This window comes from Stegostoma tigrinum, chromosome 22 (assembly GCF_030684315.1).
Source record: "Stegostoma tigrinum isolate sSteTig4 chromosome 22, sSteTig4.hap1, whole genome shotgun sequence".
Taxonomy (NCBI): domain Eukaryota; kingdom Metazoa; phylum Chordata; class Chondrichthyes; order Orectolobiformes; family Stegostomatidae; genus Stegostoma; species Stegostoma tigrinum.
Genome location: NC_081375.1, coordinates 35,485,830 through 35,505,982, shown reverse-complemented (window position 1 = coordinate 35,505,982; position 20,153 = coordinate 35,485,830). Strand labels below are relative to the sequence as shown.

Here is a 20,153-nt window from a genome sequence, read left to right as displayed (position 1 = left end):
CGTCTCTCTGATCAGCTCACACGCACAGCCACTCCGATGCTCTGCACAGCACTCCAATGAAGGTACTGACTTCTGGCTCTGGAAGTTGCTGCCACTCACCAGCCTTGGAGAGCCATGCAGTTGGTAAGAAAATCAGAGAGAACGCTGCAGTCTACCTCAGAAATCAGTCAAGATGGGGGTTATTGAATACTTTTGAAGTGGAGGTTCAAGGTTGAAGATTCTTATTAGGCAAAAGAATCAAAGGTTAACTGGGGTCAGATGAGAATGTGGAATTCAGAACGAACAGATCAGTCACGATCTTATAGCACTGATAATGGGAACTGCAGATGCTGCAGAATCCAAGATAATAAAATGTGAGGCTGGATGAACACAGCAGGCCAGCAGCATCTCAGGAGCACAAAAGCTGACGTTTCAGGCCTAGATCCTTCATCAGATGTTCATCAAGCCTCACATTTTATTATCCATGATCTTATTGCACAACAGGTTTCAAGTGGCCGATTTCTGCTCCTAATTCATATGTACATATGTAGGTAACACTCCTTTAGGCAAATATTCACATCATTTAACATTGCCAGATTGCCTTCCTTCTCATTCATCAGCAGACATCATGTCCAATAATAGTTCCCCTGCATTCCATAAATACTTCTCTAATATGGCAATCAGGGCCGATAGAATAGGTATGGTCTGTGAACCACAGAATATGAACAGATCAGAGTCTTTTAAAAGAAGATTATCATACTATTATGCTTTTCTTTCCAGTCATTCATTCTGCATAAGTGTACCATCATGTATGGGAAACTATATCAGTTGTACAAAACAGAACAGAACAGCAAATCTGATACACAACTCCTCGTCCTTCCCATACTGAATAATAAACAATGAAATTTAGCCAGTATTTTATCTACTTCTCTATTCCATTCTGTCAAATCTCAAATATTCTTTCTTCCTTTTTCAATGGTGCCCATTTATACTTCAAGAGATTTCTCCCTCGCCCTTCCTGCCTGCTATCCCTCAGTAAAATGTCACTTTTCAGGGAATTTTATTGGGCTATTATTAGAGTAGTATTTGAAAACTGGACTATCCCATTGCAAATAAATCTATTTGCAACATAGCATTTGATAATGTAAATAAAGCAGAGAGGACTCTGCAAATGCTGCAAAAACAATACTAATTGAAAGACGACATTATAAATGGTGGTGACTGCGGCAGAATTGCGAAAAGGGAGCATTATCAGCACTATTTAAGGTGTCCCCGCTTTTAAACAATCAACATTGACAGCTGTGGCTTAAAATTGCCTGGGCTTTCAATTCTGGAATTTCCATCCAATCCTTTATGTCTCTCTCTTCCACTACAATTCTCTTCAAAACTTTATTCTTCGATCAAGCTTTTGGACACTTTTCATAGAATCTATTTGTGGTCCTGAGACAATTCTCTTTTTTGATCACCATTCCAGAGTTCTGCCTTGAATACTTTATAACGCGAATGCTACTGTATAAATGTAACTTGCAGCAAATGCATCATTCAAAAACTAGCAACAAACATGCTTTCTTTGCATTTTGTGTCAATTTCCCTCTTTACATTAGCAAAATGTTGCAAGAAGTCATCAGTCCTGTTTTTAAACACCATTTACTCATCAACAGTGTTGCCATTAAGACTCAGGTTCCATTCTGGCAGATCCAATTTCAGACCATATCATTGCTTTACTGCAAACATATATATAAAAATGGAATATCAGAGGAAAGTATGTTCCTTTGGCATCGAGTTGTCATTTGAACTTTAACAAACTGGAAATCAATTAGGGCAGACATTTAGAAGTGACAGAATACTCATCACTTTTCTGGGTGAGTGCATCTGCAACAACAGCCAAGAGGCTCTGCTCCACCCCAGACAAAGTGATTCAATTGATCCACACCTCACTCATGCCAATCCTCCGCAGCAGGATTATACCATATATCTGCAGTGAATACCCTAAGATGTACCGCAGCAACTTGTTCCTTCTCGATTGCTAGAATGTCCATCATTTGCAGCCAAGTGAAGTAATAATTTACACCCAAGCCATTCATTAAGAATTCTGCAAGACTAGCTGACAGAACTATCTCTCCTATTGAGAATTTCAGCTCTGCTGCTCATCCACTTTTCACAAAGATATTGCTGAAACAGGGACAGTGAAGTGTAACCAAACTTTGTTCCCACTGCTCAGTGGCAACATTCAGCTGAATATACCACCCAATTTCAACTTTTCACTTATAATACATGTCAATTGCAATAACATCACAACTAGAAGGTGACATGATCTACAGTTGGCTTACGAGCGAAAGTAAGATTTAATTGTCTGATTTAGTAATTGAGACTCTGCATGTGCGATTCTATTCACTGAGGCATATTAGAGTAGATGAACACAACATAATAAAAGGATTAACATAACTAAGGCAATAATTCACGACATTGAGCTCAGATCTTATTTTTACCTGATCTGGTGTTATGTTCCCTTCATCTGCTACCATTTTTCGGAGTGCAGCAACAGTTCCAAGAAGTGGAATGGCCAGGCCTATTCTCAAGTACTTTTGATGCTTAGACTGGAAAACCAAGGTTACATTCAAGGCCCTAGAAATAAACAGAAATAATGCTTGAGATAAGCTAATTGTGTGTACACACCAGAGCTTTGCAGAATTGTTTATTTGGGAGTCGTAAGATAAATTTGAATGTTTTGCTTTCACTTCACCCAGTTACATGCAAGAGATTGATGAGACAAGAGTTCTAATTCAGTCCCTTGCAGGCTGAATATTTCATGATTTCTCAATGTCTGACATACTTTGTTTTTCTCCCTTCAGCTTTCATAGAATCATAAATTCTCTCAAATTACAAGGAGTCTGTAATCCTTCTGTTTACCAACATGCCATAGCCCTTTCAGATCAATAGCCATCCTTCAAGCCTTTTCTTTCCTCCTATGTTACTCACAGCATTAGCAAGAAGATAACTACATTACAGAAAGGTTCTCAAACTGAGGTACAAAGTTTCACAAAATAGCAGCCCCATGTCAATTTGCTTCATATATCTGCTAACTGTCACTCTACAATTGTAGAACACAGTTCTACACTGTCTTACAGGAAAAAAAACTAATGCAAAGCACATAAAAATACATAAAAGTGTGCCACAAACACAAATAACTCACAAAAGGCAATTAAAAAGAATATGGAAGATATATAAATTCCAATGCAAATAATGTTGTCAGCAAGAAAACCCAGACAAGTCCACTGTTTGAGGAGAAGACAAAGTTGACTATCAGAGGTCACAGAAAACTAGAAAGCATCCAGGTGTAACACAACACAGCCCACAAAATAAAATACACTTCTTTAAAAGCAAAATTATTATATTCAAAGAGTGCACCATTGAACCACTCAAAACATCTACATATGACAAGCAGGTTTGAAGTAGAAAGATTCCATAGCCTCAGTTTGGCAAGACTGTGAGGAAAATTGATGAGAAGCCGAAACAAAACAATTAATAATCCCATAGTTACAGGAGTATGCAGGACTGAGTTTTATACCACAGGAACGAAATTGAGGGGTTACATCATAGCTTTACTGCAAAATACAAATACGAACAAGCACTTTGAAAATTGGATCTTTAGAATAGTAGATTGTTAGCTGATTGTTTAAATTAGGAAAATGAAAGGGACACAGAAAATGGTATCATTAACTGCATCCTGTTACCAGTATTTCAGGAATGGAAGCTTCAGGTTCCAAGATTAATAACAAAAAAAGGTTTATAATCAAGAAGAGAAACATCATCATTATCTTTACTCAGGGAGAGTTGTGAAGATGCAGAGTTCACTTCTCGGGCTTTTAGTGAGGTAGAAGTTATCCCAACATTTTCCAGAAAGATTAGATAAAGGGTCAGGGTTTGATGGGATACAGGAACTGAATGGATGACATGAACTAATTCACTCGCATGCAAGACAAACACCAAGGGCTGAATTTTATCAAGGTTTCCTTCTTTAGAGGGCTTTAGAGAGCTCTCTCTTGCAATTCTCCACAGTTCACCTCATTACAGATGTACCATATCTCTATGGTGCCTCTCTCATCCTATTCTGCACACAACAGTGGTGGAAGTACTCACTACTACCATGTCTGTCCAAGATGAAAAAGAACAGCTTCTAAAGGCAAACAGGTGCACAAACAGCTATTCATTGGAAATAAAGAATCACAAAATATAAATCTATTGCTAATTTACACCCCCATCTGACTATAACTGTAACTGCAGCAACAAAAATTAAGCTAAACGTGCTATCTTCCTTAGTCCCATACGATGGTCAAACGCAATGCAAGGGAGAGCAACACTTTCCCTCATGCCTAGTATAGCGTAACGCCCTCTCATTGATCAGGATTGGCCATGTTCCACCCTCTTAAGAAAGCCCCAACTGATGAGTGGCCAGTCCCCGACTCATCTCTGTGAAACTCCCGACTGATTTACCATTAATTCCTGAAGTGTGTGCACTGGACCTGAGGGGCTGACAGTGGCTCACTCCTCAGACTGTAATGATACGGAACACTGAACTCTGACCGCCCAAAGTTTCCAGCTAACCATGTCCTAGTCCCTGTAATGATATCATATCATTGCCTTGACTGACAGTGCTGGGTGCTGCCTGGCTTTATGTCTGCGTTAAAAGGCCAGGCACGATGGAAGGAAGGTGTTCTGTCAGTTCTGAATGAGGGAGTAAAGCAGATACACTGTCAGCATCCAAACTGGTGAAAAGTCAATGAGTACTCAGAGAGTAAGCTAAGATCCCTGGGATGCAACTTGTCCAAACCATGAGATGGGAGCCTGTCCTTGCCTAGCAGCTGCCTTACAATACAACATGCTGGTGCTCTCCAAAGTATTGATGTGGAAGACTGAGGGTTGGAGATGCACCACCATGCTGTGGTAGGGCTAGTCCATGTCCAATGCAACCTCCGTGGTTGAAGGATGCCAGCGATTGAGCGTGCCCTGCAATGGTAGGCAACATTGACCAAGATAGAGGCATATAGAAGTAACAGCAAGCTGGAGATACTAGGTACCCACTCTGCGTTTATGATAGGAGTTGCCGCCCTTAGTTTTTTTCTGTTGCTTGTCAGAATAGCAAACTGTATATAAATGAGGCAAGATCAGGTAATAATAAGATGCAAATCGGTCCCTCTCTGCGCCTTCATGAAATTCTCATCTTGCCATTCAAAGCTAGGTTGTAAAATCAAACATTTTGTCTCAACATCTCGAATATAATTTTCCCAGTCTTGCCATTTGTCCCAAGTGACTTATCCCAATGTGAACATACATTGTTCACGGTGGCTGAGAAAATTCCACCTCAAATCATTAAAAGTCTTGTTTCCAGGAGATGTTTTGATAAAGTATTTTTCTGCGAGTTCTAACCACCACTGACTAATAACCAGGGTATTTAGCACGGGGTTGCTGAAAACAGCAGGCAAACATTGCTGTTGTTATACATTATATATTTTAGAGCTAAAGGCAGAAAGAAACTTTTTTTCCTCAAGAGAACAACAAAATCAAACGCTTACATCTTCAGTAAGAGTTAGCTGTGCACTGTTTTCCACTCTGTTGTCAAGCTTGATATTAAATGATTTAGAAAAAATGCAGTGGAAATAAATCTTGTTACAATATTTCACGTTTCCTGCTGGTGGGGTGGCGCACAGGCACAGCTTCCTCTTCTCCCAAGATCACCATTAGGGTCATGACACCAGACCATGCCAGCCTGGTCTGAGGTGGACACTTGGGTCAGTGCTGTCGAAGCCATCTGGGGACTGCTTAACACTGCAGGAGGAAGGTCAGTGAGTTTTTCCACTCCATAACAACACAAGATATAGGAGCAGAATTATGCTATTTGGCCCATCAAACCCACTCTGCCATTCGATCATGGCTGATGCATTTTTCTGTCCCATTCTCTAGCCTTCTCCCCGTACCACTTGATCCCCTTACTAACCAAGAGCCTATGTCTGTCTTAAATACACTATACTAGTGTAAGTGCCACGATCTTCTCTCTGAAACCTCATATTCACTATTCTCCACTTCCCACCAAGATGTGCTCCAACTCTGTCATCAGTGCCAGCAACATTTCCCCTCACTTGTTCTCATCCACCTCAAACCCTGTGCACTGAGGGACATGAGCACTCCCATTAACAGGGTTTAAGATGGATGAGGCTACAGATGGGTTACCTCTTAGCTTAAGATCGCTTAGCTCTTAAATACAAATAGATTCGAGTGTGCACCTACATTTGCAATGAAGAGTCAGCCATGTCACCCAAGTGCCCTGAGAAATTATTCTTTTTGATTCCCTGCCCACCAGGTGCAAAGTAAGGGAAAACTCCCAACGGGCAGTGCTACTTTAGGTGCCCAACTAGACTTTAACAACAGTGGCAAGAATGCCAGCTGGCCTTGCCAATGGTAGGTACTTCTGCCTCTGATGAGGGGGCAGACAGGATGAGTGCAGCATCCTAGAGGCTAGACTCATTGTTAACAAGAGGAATTTCAGGGAATAGGTAAGAAATCTTGCTCGCATTCATAGAGAGCAACCATCCATGGAACTCATCAAAACTGGCACTTGGTCAATTTCAGGTAAAATTCATTCCATCAATTCAGCCTGAGCCAACAGAATATTTGGTCCATAACCATGTCGGTTATGGCACTTCAACTGCAGAAGTAACCAGCTTTATAGACGCCACGAGAATTTCTGCTTCTACCACCATTTCAGGCAGTGTTCTCCAGGCTCCCACTACCCTGGGTTTAAGAAAAATTCTCATTTTAATAATTCATCCTGTTCCTTTAAGTCTAAGCTGGCAAACTGGTAATGCCACGATTATCAAATGCCTCATTTAACTTGAACTGAATCTGGGTCCTGCAGTTCAGAGTTTAAGAGACACACAAACATTTAACTGTGCCTTTAATGGTTGTATTATTTAAAAAAAAATCAGTCTGACAATAGAGCAAGAGATAACAAGGTGTAGAGCTGGATGAACACAGCAGGCCAAGCAGCATCAGAGGAGCAGGAAGGCTGACGTTTCGGGCCTGGACCCTTCTTCAGAAATGGGATCTGCAGCATCTGCAGACATTAGGGCAATTCAAGTTTACAAAACAGGATTGAGTAATGAACTAATCAATTGGATTCTTATATTGCCAATCATAAAACTGCTTCCCGTGTCCACTAGAGCAATCAAAGACTGGATTACTCAGAGATTTAAAGTAATTGGCCAATGTGGAACCTCATGTTTGACAGACTGATGGGTTTAAATGATAGATTTTAAAAGATGGGATCAATATGTTCACCTATAACTTAATTGGAAATCCGTCATAAATCATGTCAGACAATTGAAGATCTCGGAGAAATTTTCCTAATTAAGCATTTTCTGCCAAATTTACGGTCTGCAATTGAAACCAACTTTTTGTAGAGCTAAATTCTGCTGGTGAATGATACTGTACGCCCAGTTGAACATACCTGAGGTGGAAATTTGCCAATGTTCCATTTTCTTGACCCAGACTCTGCACAGTGTCACTAGCATATTATTCATACCCAAAGCTGACCTGCAACCAAGCACTGGCTTTTAGAAGTGCCTGCTGTAGGGGTCCCAAGCACCCACTGGGATTCACAATTGTGAGGAACCCAAATATCTGGAATATGCTTTGCTTCAGGAAACCAAATCAAGACCCCCAAGTTGGACTAGAGTGGGAAACAAGGGGGAAGGAGTTGGAAGCGAGATGGTGAGGGTAAGGACTACACTGTGCAAACAAGTGCACACTCCTGCTCCACCTGGCTCACACAAAGATTTTCATCGAAATCTGGATTAGAAAATAAATTGGTTTCAGTTGGTGAACACAGGAGTGAATATAGAAATAGGGCTGACCAGACACCTGCCCTGCTCCTTGGTGTCTGATATTACAAGTATGAGCTCTCTCACCTTTACATATGCAGAGGAGCTAAGGCCTTCCTCAGGTAGCTACCAGCAATGCTGAAAAATCAGACAACCCAATTTCAAGTCTGGCATATTTTACCCAGCCTTACGGCACAAGGTAAATTGGAGACTTGTGCCTGTTCTACTCACAGAAAATACATACAAGGTCTAATTTCTGCCCACATCTACCTGCATTTAACTTGATTTATTGAGCACACAGACAAGCAATTGGCTTTATACAACATGTGGAGAACTCTGAACATAAGATTAGGAGCAGCAAATTAACAAAAAGGCAGAAGAGTTCATATCAAAAACTCAATTTCCCAACTATGAAAACAATGGAGAGGACAGAAATCAAATGGTGAAGAAGAACATTTTATTTTAAGTCCTAAGTATTAATCATCAAAGGAGGTCAGATAATTTAGGACACAACATTAATTGTTGTCCTTAAATTATTTAATCAGCAAAAATCTGAATGCAAGGGATTAAGGAAAGAAAAAGTGAATTCAATACAAAATTACATAAAAAATTGTTTAAGGTTTTGTAAATACTGCTGCTGCTGTTGCATCATTTCCAGGTATAACATTTCACTAAAATATCATAATGTGAGGGAGAATGCCACAAGACATGGGAAACATTCACTTAGATCAAGAATTCAATGGGAGAGAGAAACAGAACTGGTACATTGGAATTCAGCAAGAAGGTAATATATATCTATTTACCTCTCTTCCAGCAATATCTTGGAGCAAGAGAAAGCTTATTCATTCTGTCTATCCAAGCATCAAGTGCAGCAGATGAGAATCTGAATTGCATCTAAAAGCCACACACAGCAACACAATTTAAGTAACACCGAGCCAAATGAAACAACATTAATTGCAAACACAATTGATTGCACTGCAGTATCAATCCAACTCACTCATTCATTTTTTTTTCTCAGAACTGTGGACAACAGAGAAAAATGGTTTGTTCTACCATCCAGCACACCATCAGGGAATGTACAGAAGTTTGTCTGAGTACAGAGCTGGGTCAATGATGGACTCCAGCCTCAAACATGACCTATCCTTGATTGTTTGTCATGATGAAGGAGAATGCAGTGGAAAATAACCTAAGCATAACGTCTCAGACTCTAACAATCCAAGTCTCTGTTCATATGTACAGATGGAAAAATCTTTACAGGAAGGATCTTACAGGGGCATGAACACATGAATTATGGAGAGTTTGTGGCAGAATCATGTGACTAGTCCATCGAGGCCTACCTCCACAGCAGGAGCAACTCGCTGCATCTTTTATGTATCTGCTGAGCAGTGGGATGAGTTCCTCGCTGTGAGGTGTCTCTTAGAATGGGATTACAACTTGTTAAATACAACAATGGGCATCTTTATTATTCACTTAGTTATTTTGCCAAGGAATCAAGGAATTGCGAATTCTCGACCTGGGGGTCAGAGCGAGCACTGGGCAGATTGTGCTGGCTGTCTGGTCCAAAGGATTTCTATGTCGGACACTGGATTCCAGCAACTCAGGGCATGCTCTGTGTGCACCAGTCACACCCATCCCAATACCACGCAGACGGACAGCCGACCAGTACCAGTCTCTAAGAACCCTCACAGCAGATCTCCAATCCATTCACTATACATTTCCACACATCAAATATATAGCTCAGGCTGGACCAGCAATGATCATTGTCGCACTGCAACAAGGACAGCGAACACTCAGGGACACACATCTGGCTCACAGATTGGGCCAGGCTACAGCTTTGAGCTGTTTGCTTGCTCTCATAGCACTCACTGCTCTGAGCCTTCCTGGGTGCCCACAGCATTCCTGCCTCGCCTTGCCTTTTTGCACTTTCCCTTCTCAGCCACAAATACTATGCTCTCGGTACTGCAGAATTACTTTTCCACTTAGCACAGACATAGAGCCAAATCTTGTCAGCATTCCTCAGTGAATGAAAGGGGATAGTTTTCACTCAGTAAGTCACAGGCAGCCTCCAACATCAGTCTGGAGCTTAGACACTGTCAGTCAACCATTTCAGGCAGTCAGAGTCAGGGTGCTTTCTGCACAAGGGGTCAGGAGCAGAATGTAGAGCAGGCCAACAACCATCTTGATTCTTTCTGTGCTCCTGAGTACTGATTTCCTCCCATAATTTTATTTTTGGGGAGGCCCGGTTGATTCAAGGAGATCAAAGTGGATGTCATAGTTGTCACTGTTGGGGCAGCGGACATGCTAGGTTAGTAGTGTCAGGGGTTTGAGTGGGTGAGTGAGAGTGAGGGAAATGGAAATGATGTTGCTGACAGCAGTGACAGCATAGAGCATGAGCATTGCTGGGAGGTGAGTACAGAAACAGAGACAGGGCCAGGATTAGGTATCATAGAGAAGGCAGAGGTGCAGTGGAGAAGGTCACTGACCCTCTTTCTATATTGCTGTGCATTCCTCCAGACAGCTGGCACTGTACCGGCCCACATGGCAACTACAGACCACGCTGGCATGGCCTCCTCTGCTGGTCCTGGAAGAGTTCTGAGGACCTGCCTGTGTACCACCCTGTCTATCAGATGCTCCAGGATCGTTCCTGAAAAGTGGGGCACCAAATCTTCCTTGTCTGCCATTTCTGGGGCAAATGTTACGAAATGTGCAGGATGGCTCCAGACTGACAGTGCCTGCCCAGATTCACATTTAAAAATAGCACCCATGCAACGATTTCTAGGACATCATTGTCATAGCGAGCTGTTCTGAGAGTGAGGCAAGCTAAGACGAGGCTGGAATCAGACCATAGGCATGCCACAAAAGTAGGGTAGGGAACAACGAGGCAAGTTGGGTAAGACATGGGCAGAGATAATCCCTAAAAAATTCAACATAACTGACACTTAGCCAAAAACATCACAAGATTCGGCACAGAGATAGTAGGAACTGCTGGCACTGGAGAATCTGAGATAACGAGGTGTACAGTTGGATGATCACAGCAGGCCAAGCAGCATCAGAGGAGCAGGAAAGCTGACGTTTTGGGTCTAGACCCTCTCTGATGCTGCTTGGCCTGCTATGTTCATCCAGCTCTACACCTTATACAAGATTTGGCACGATGCCTTCCCGCCTCAATTTTTAAAATTTCCTACGTGCATTGTTGGCACAGCAACAGCAGTACCAGTTACGTCAGGAGGAGAAATTCCTCAGTCATATCCCCCTACCCAAAACTAGAGTGGAAAAACTGATCATCTATTGCAAGAACTCCAAGATGGAAAAAAAAGTTAATATTCATGATGAAATATTAATTCTGTTTCTCTCCAAGAGGTTTCCAGAATTACTAAGTTACCAGCATTTTCTGTTTTTATACCTGATTTCCTGCATCTGCAGTATACTGCTTTTGATTCAAGCTAGATACCAGTAATGTTGGGGACCCTACATGGAAACAGTGAAGGATAATGCACTAATGGTTATAAAGACATCAGCCTTATCTGTACACCAACATAGAAAATGTGGGTTTTATTAGAACATCCTCTTGCTCTTAGCTCTATTTTAAATTTCCCTTAATCCACTCCTGCGTCCTTCCCAATATCATGGGAACATCTTTTCTGAATACATTTATCTCTGCATTCAGCTGTCTCCCCAATCTAAATATTTCAGCTATTTGTCTCTGAGCGTTAAAAAGAAAGCCTGCAATTTATATAACAAATTATCATATCTTTCAGAGGAACATCCCAAAGCATCTAATGTGAATGTGTTTCTTTGAAATGTATCAACTACTGCAATGGGGGTGCACACAAACCTTCTTCAGTAATTTTCTGGTTGTGACTTCCTTTGAAAATTTTTTGATCTTTCCTCTCATAGATGTTTTCCACTAACCCTGAAACACAGCATTCTTCTTCAAAGCAGTCTGGAATTGCTCAATAACTGAGCTTTTTCTTTTCTGTGCAACCAGCTTCATACCCATTTTGAATGAATGGCTACTAACTGAACTTTGGGATTAGATCTGTGTAACACACAGAACAAAGTTCCCATTGGAGTGAAGAAAATGACTGTCTGATAACTGCATTTGGGAAACATGGTTTAAAGAGAACTGCCGAAGATACCTGGATGCATTTTGCAGAATCCTATGGACCGTCTTTACAGTCATGGAGACGCCGGGTCTTTGAAAAATGGCAGATGTTCATCCCCATTTCCCATTCCAATTTCAACTTTCACCAGTAGGAGCAGGAATGAGGGTGCGACATGACTAATAATGTGGAAAACTTTAATTCTTCAGAGCTATTTTAGCTCAGTGTTGAGTTTGAACCAACCCCACTGTCACTACAGCAGGGGCATGTACGCCAGCCCCACCCCAGTGCAGGGGTTACACATCTTGAGAGAGTTCATAAATATTCTTGAAAGGGGAATAAAGGCTGTACAATGACGAACGTGTAAATTATTTAATTGGCAAGCCCTTTCGAAACTGTAAAAGGAAACGGTTTGCCCGTTTCTGTGAAAGTCGAAAAATACTGTTCAAGTAGAACCTAACCCTGTTCAAGTGTTTTCAACAGACGTAGGTGGCATCAATTTGACCAAAATCTTTTCTGCTGGTGGCAGATTGGATAAAGTGGGGAGGAACATGCCAAATACCAATTAAAGTATAAACGTGGGCTGGGGTTACAAGGATGGTAGATATGCCATAGGTAGGAATTAGTAAAAGGCTAATTGCCCAGAAAGATTGAAGTGAGGATCTTAAAGTTCTAAAGGACAAGCCCAGAGCTGTAAACAAGAACAGGTTGTTGATAATGGACAGTGAATTTGCCAACTAAGAAGTAGGCATTGGAATGTGTTGGAGTTTATAAAGCGCAAAGTGTCTATAAGGGAGACACTGCTGATGTTGAGGTGTGGATGAAGGCTTCAACTGTAGTGGGTTGAAGCAGTTGAGGTGACAACCGGTATTTCACAGGCCCAAGAAAGTCATCCTGATGATTGGTGCAATGTGAAGCTTAAAAACAGAAATGTCACATGAAAATGGGAAATTGGCTCGCTATAAATATTTAAAGTGTAAATTTTGAACATTTTTGCACACAAAAATTCTGTGAGGAGTCCACAAAGTGAATTCAGATGCATCTTATTTCTGTTCCAGCAAAGGTTATGACCTGGAACACCCGACCTGAAAACGCAGCAGCATCAGTTTCCTTAAGAACTTTCAATGACATTTGGATGCTTTTGAACAGAAATAATTTGCAGGGCTCAGAGGGATAAGCTGAGGCATGAGACTAAACTGAGCAGCTTTCAAAGAAATCAGGAGAGGTACAAAAGGCTGGATGGTTCCCTCCTGGGTTGTAAGGATCAGTGAATCTACCTGACCACACAGGAAGTTCTGCTGAAGTTTTTGGAGTTTTGGCACCTCATGAATGCAGCACTGCAACAATTACAAAGCAAAGTTCATCCTAAAGCTGCTGTCCAACTCCCACTGTTTTCAATCAGGCAACACAGTTGTATTTCTTATAGAGTAGCCATTGGAATACAGCCTTGCTATTTCTTAGAAATGTTCAGATTTTGGCTAAATTTAGTTGTTTGTGTAGAGCAACTATGAACATGCACAGCATGCAACTTACACGTAGAGGAACCAAAATATGCTTGAATGCTGACTGAATTCAATGCTAAGAGGCACACGTACTAAAATGAGAACATTCAAATTTGTTGTCATCCAAAGCGTAACAATAATGGATGGAGTGTAAATTTTGAATCATCACTTTAAATAGGAATGCAGATAACAGGCCACTGGGTGGACTATATGTCTCATTTGAATTTAATCAGCAGATTTAATTTTCCCAAGCCCTGGGCAGCTAAATCAGTCAAGTAAGCCAGTGGCTAGGTAGTTTCAACATGCTGGTGGCACAGTGGCTCAGTGGTTCGCACTGCTGCCTCACAGTGGCTGGGACCTGGGTTTGATTCCACACTCGGGTGTCTGTCCATTTGGAGTTTTTCACATTGTCCCCGTGTCTGTGTGGGTTTCCTCCAGGTGCTCCAGTTTCCTCCCACAGTCCAAAGATGTGCAGGCTAAGTGGATTGGCCATGCTAAATGACAATTTACACATCAGGGATGTGTAGATTAGGTAGGTTATAGGCAGATGGGTCTGGGTGGGATGTTCTGAGGGTCGGTGTGGACTTGTTGGGCCGAAGGGCCTGTCCCCACAATGTAGGGATTCTATGATATGATTGACAATGCGCACAGTCATAATTTTGAGCTTGAGCGTTCTTGATAGAAACTGCAATGAGCCAATCTGTTTGATCCTGTTTCAAAATATATCAACAGATTTAAATTCTGCAATCTCAGAGCTGTGTTGATGCACGCGTGTGTGTGTGCGTGTGCGTGTGTGTGTGTGCATGCGCGCGTGCGCGAGGTGCGGAGAGGTTGTAAAGAGCTGAACTTTCCAAATCTATCAGGCCTCATTACCTTTGAACACTCTTTACTATAGAAACCTCAACTGTAATCTCTCAGCAGTATTTGTTAATGCAGCTTCCTTGGTGTCTGTTTACTACAAACACTACATTTTTGGGGATTTGCAGTATCATCAAAAGCTTATTTTAGACAATTCTGCATGCTTTGAGGATGAACAGGCAGCAAGTTTCTCGCATTTAATACAACAAAGTAGGCATATTTCCTTATGATGGCTGCAGCAAAGTGAAGGCTGAAATATACAACGGCTGCATTTGTCAACCGGAGGTTGAGGCTTTGCTGTTCAGTATTATTGAAAGGAGCAGAATCTTTAATCTGACTTCTGCTTAAATTGACGCTTGAGTAGAAGAGGCAATGTTGCTATCTAATTTGAACATTCAATAATTCAGTCTTTAATTAACAACAGCCTATTAAACATTTCAGAGCAAAAATCTATTGCCTTGCACTTTATCAGGCTTTGACCATTGTTACTATTTTTAATACATACATCACCACTCTCATTTTATGTTACTTTATTTTTGCACCGAATATATGGCAACACATGTAAAGAAACAAGCTGAGGCAGAAGAAAAGGAAAAGTGATCTCCAATCAGGTAGGAGGAACTACAGATGTCACGTTAAAGAAACTTCTTTTGCGACTGCTACAGAATAAAGTTTCAAGATCAAGTTGAGAAATGAAGCTTTTCAATATTTCAACACTCACTTTCATCTAACCAAAATAAGGAAATTTAACTTACTTCTGCCATATTCAATCAGAGAAACTTACAAAGCTGAAGGAAGCCATTTGGTCCATCATGAATCTATTTGCTCTTCAAAACTGCAGTCACCATCAGTCCCACACTCCACTTTTATCTGTAAAGCCTGAACTTCCTCATCATTAAGTTGTTCCACAACTCCCTTTTTAAATTATTTGCACAATCAAATCTTACAACCTTTTCGAGTAGAATATTTCAAGTTCATATTTCAAGTCAAAATAAATAATTATTCTCTCTCGTCTAAATCTGTTCTCAATCATTTTAACTCTGAACTCTGGTTGTTAGCTCAATCCCAGGAGGGAGTGGGCATTTTTTTCTATTTATCCACTCAGTGAAACTCTCTCATTATCTTGAAAATCCCCACAAGATCACATTTTAACTTTCCTGGCTCACAGGAAATGGTCCTAATTTTTTTTAACCCTTCTTTATAAATAAGCACCACTTCAATTCAAGGGGACATAAGCCTCGTAGCTCTCTTCGTAATTTGAGGAATCATTCTGTAAAATCAGTGAACTCCCTTCCAAGGCTTATACATCTTTCATACGGTGTGGTGCCCAGACCAAAGGTTTCAGAGGCCTGGTCAAAGCTGACTACAGTGCAGCAGGATATTGACTAGCACTCACTACATGGGCTGATACAATAAGAATGGCTATTTGCTCATGGTACTGGAAAACAAGTAGTTCAACAAAAAGTCTATGCCTTATGAAGTGGAAAATTAGGCACGAGTGAAGGCGTGAGGAGATGATGTAAACAAAATAATCTGCCCAGAACGTAGACCTGTTTGATGGACCAGCCACTCTTTTCCTACCCATCAATTTCACGTATGGGAAATTTTCATCTCAGTTTCTGATGGGTTCAATTCGAGATTTGAACAATAAAAAATGTGTTCCAGCCTAATTCTGTCATTCACTGTACATGCACAAATCTTGACGAATTGCAGCCCACTATCCAGATTAGGTTGCTCATCGATTATCACAAGGCAAGGTTTAACCAACGAATCGGTAAGTAAACATGCACGGATGCACTGAGATGAAAACTAGCATGTACAGACACTGACAAAAACTGAATGGGCATTATGTTATGCACATCTAGGATTTTTAAAAGAGCTCTCTGAAACTCCAACCAGAAAGAAAGGTCCTCTGGTGTGAGCCTCTCCTACATTCTGCATCATTACATCTGGAATCCTGCAAGGTTCCTTTAGATCCACTTCACAACTGCATGCTGCATCCTGGTGACATTGTCCAAAAACACAATGACCCACAACTTCTGCTTATTTCCACACAGATATATGAGCAAACAGCTTACTCTAGTTTATTATCATGGTATAGAATATTAAGAATAGGGAGGCTAAAAAAATGTACATGAATGATGGTTTGGCTAAGCTGCATTTCTGACTACAGAATTGATGATAAAACACTAAAATGTTGGATATTGGCCCAGATTTCCCAACAGCCAGATAACTAATCATGAAGTGTGGATGTGGGGATCTTGCAGAATTTTCATTGCGACAGATTCTGAAGGGAAGTGCCCGGGAGATTGAAGATTCTGCTGGACAATTCCCCTACGGCTTGGACCTTCCTAAAGTATCCATTTAAATCAGAGAATTCAGAGGTTTTCGTTGTGTAAATAATGACTCGGGAAAGTTTAAACTATTAAAAACCCAGTCTAACTCCTGGGTAATGACTCAGCTGACCCACAACTGACCTCACATACATCCACAATGGCACCCACCACTGATTCCTTCCACCCCTCCAGACTCAGATCTGACACCCCCAGGACCTGAATGTAAGACCAGCCTCATCCTACAGCAGGTCTGAGCCCTCCTCTGCTGACACCCACTAGGGACCAAAAACATCCCTGCTCCAAAGCTGGACAACATGTTCTCTCCACCGCATCAACCCTACCCCCTGACATCTCCTGTCCATCCTGACCTACCTAAACACTCCATCACTAGGTAGCCACCTTGCCACCATGCACCCTACCCATGAGGGACCCTAATGTCCTGCAAGCTATTCAGTTGTGTCAATGGCTATAAAGTTGCAACATAGAAATGAAACTGGATGAACTGCCAGGTATAACCGAGGTATCAAAAAAGACAATAGCAGAAAAGGCCCTGTCAACCCTGTAAAATCCCCAAACTGAGAGAACTGTCTCATAGATGAGGCAATCAACAGCTTGACATAGTCATACTTATGGAATCACACCTGACACACAATATCCTAGATGCCATCATCACCATCCCATAAGTAGGACAGACCCACCTGAGGCAGCAGCACAGTAATACACAGTCAGGAATAAGTTGCCCTAGAAGTACTCAGCACTGACTCTGGATCCCATGAAGCCTGATGGCTTCAGGTTAAAAAAAAACAAAGTTGCTGGAAAAGCTCAGCAGGTCTGGCAGCATCAGTGGAGGAGAAAACAGAATTAATGTTTCAGGTCCGATGACCCTTCCTCAGAACTGATGGTGGCTGGGAAAATGTCAGTTTATATGCAGAAAATATGGAGGTGGGTGGACAAGGGAGTAAATGATAGGATAGAGCCCAAAGAGAGAGACAGACAGTTGGAGAGACAAAGGAGTTCCTCACAATCAGGCTGGGAGGGTGAACAGTTGTTAATGGGGACTGTTAGTGACTAGTGATGATCATCAGATGCCACTTCCGCCACCTCCAGCAAGACGCCACCACCAGACACATATTCTCCTCCCCTTCCTTATCCGCCTTCCGCAGGGACCGTTCCCTCCGAGACGCCCTGGTCCTTACTTCCTTCACCCCCAAGACCTCCCCACAGCCCCACGGCACCTTCCCCTGTAACCGGGGAAGGTGGAACACCTGTTCGCATTTACCTCCTCCCTCCCCACTATCCAAGGATCCAAACATATCTTCCAGGTGAAGAACACTTCACCTGCACTTCCTAGAAACTAGTCAACTGCATTTGCCTCTCACAGTGTGGTTTCCTCTACACTGGGGAAACGAAGCGTAGACTTGGCGACCACTTTACAGAACACCTACGTTCTGCTCGCAAAAAAGACCCTGAACTACCTGTTGTCTGCCACTTCAATGGACCACCTTGCTCCCTGGCCAAAATCTCGGTCTCTGGCTTGCTACAGTGTTCCAGTGAAGTCCAGCGCAAGCTGGAGAAACTACACCTTATGTTCCACTTGGGGATCCCACAGCCCTCCAGACTCAATACTAAGTTCAACAATTCTAGGGCCTAAACTCTCCCATGTCCCAGATCCCCCCAACCCCACACACCAGGCCTTGTTACCACATAGCCTGCCACTACACACCCCCCTGTTGTTAGTCACTAACAGTCCCCATTAACAACTATTCACCCTCCCAGCCTGATCGTTAGCAAATCCTTTGTCTGTCCAACTGTCTTTCTCTCTCTTTGGTCTCTATCCCATCGGTTACTCCCTACCCCGCCCACCTCCCTATTTTCTGCACATAAACTGACGTTTTCCCAGTCACCATCAGTTCTGTGGAAGGGTCACTGGACCCGTAACGTTGACTCTGTTTCCTCCTTCACAGATGCTGCCAGACCTGCTGAGCTTTTCCAGCAACTTTGTTTTTGTACCTGATTTACAGCATCCACAGTTCTTTTGGCTTCAGATTAAACATGGATAAGACAGCCTCCTGCTGATTACCATGTAACATCATCCCTTGGCTGATGAATCAGTACTCCTTCATGCTGAATGATGTTTAGAGGAGGCACTGAGAATGGCAAGAGTACAAAATGTACTGTGGTTGGGCGACTTCAATGTCCACCACCAACAGTGGTTCAGCAGCAGTAAAACTGATCGAGCTGGTCAGGTCCTAAAGGACATAGCTGCTAGATTGGGTCTGCAACAGGTGGTGAGGGAACCAACAAGAGAGAAAAACATACTTGACCTCATCCTAATCAAATTGCTGGCTGCAGATGCATCTGCCCATGACTGTAACAGTAAGAGTAATCATCACACAGTCCTTGTGGAGACAAAGTGTCGTCAAATTCAGAATAACCGTCATTGTGTTGTGTGGCACTATCACCATGCTAAATGGGACAGACTTCAAACAGATCTAGCAATTCAGGACTGAGCATTTGTGAGGCATTCTGGCGGATCAACAGCAGCAGAGTTGTACTCCAGCTCAATTTGCAATCTCATGACCTGGCACATTCCACATTCAACCATTGCCATCAAGCCAGGAGATCAATCCTGGTCCAAAAGAGTGTGCAGGAGGGCATGCCAGGAGCAGCACCAGGCATACCTAAAAATGAAATGTCAACCTGGTGAAGCTACCGAACAGGACAGCTTGCACGCCAAACAGCGAAAGCAGCAAGTGATAGACAGAACTAAGCGATCCCACTACCAATGGGTTAGATCTAAGTTCTGCAGTCCTGTCACATCCAGTCATGAGTTATCCAACCGTAGACAATTAAACAACTCACTAGAGGAGTTGTCTCCATGAATATCACCATCCTCAATGATGGAAGAGCCCAACTCATCAGTGCAAAAGATAAGGCTGAAGGACTTGCAGCAATCTTCAGCCAGAAGTGCCAAATGGATGATCCATCTTGATTTACTCCATTGGCCCTTGAATTACACATACCAGTCTTCAGCCAATTCAATTCATTTCACGTGGAGTCAAGCAATAGTTGGAAGCACTGGATACTGCAAAGGCTATGGGTCCTCACAACATACCAGCAATAATATTGAAGACTGTGCTCCAGAAGTTGACACCCGACTAGCCAAGCTGCTCCAGCACAATTACAACAAGAGCATCTACCCTACAATGTGGAAAATTGCCCAGGTATGACATGTACACAAGAAGCAGGACAAAGTCAACCCGCTAATCACCACCCCATCAGTGTCCTCTCAATCATCAGTGCAGGGACAGAAGGTGTCATCAACAATGCTGTCAAGCAGCACCCGCTCTGCAATGCCAAGTTTGGGTTGTGCCAGGGCCACACAGCTCCTGGCCTCATTATAGCTTTGGCTCAAACATGGACAAAAGAGCTGAATTCCAGAGGTGAGGAGCGAGTGACAGCCCTTGACATCTACGCCTCATTTGACTAAGTACGGCA

General features: G+C 42.3%; 1 protein-coding gene across 2 annotated transcripts in view; it reads right to left on the bottom strand.

The window, feature by feature from the left end:
* usp43a (ubiquitin specific peptidase 43a) overlaps positions 1 to 20,153 on the bottom strand; it is a 405,014-nt gene that overhangs the window by 156,711 nt on the left and 228,150 nt on the right. For both annotated transcript variants that reach the window (XM_059653769.1, XM_048555613.2), the window contains one exon: positions 2,469 to 2,604. In XM_059653769.1, the coding sequence (XP_059509752.1) occupies positions 2,469 to 2,604 (136 nt within the window). The remainder of the gene's footprint in view (positions 1 to 2,468; positions 2,605 to 20,153) is intronic.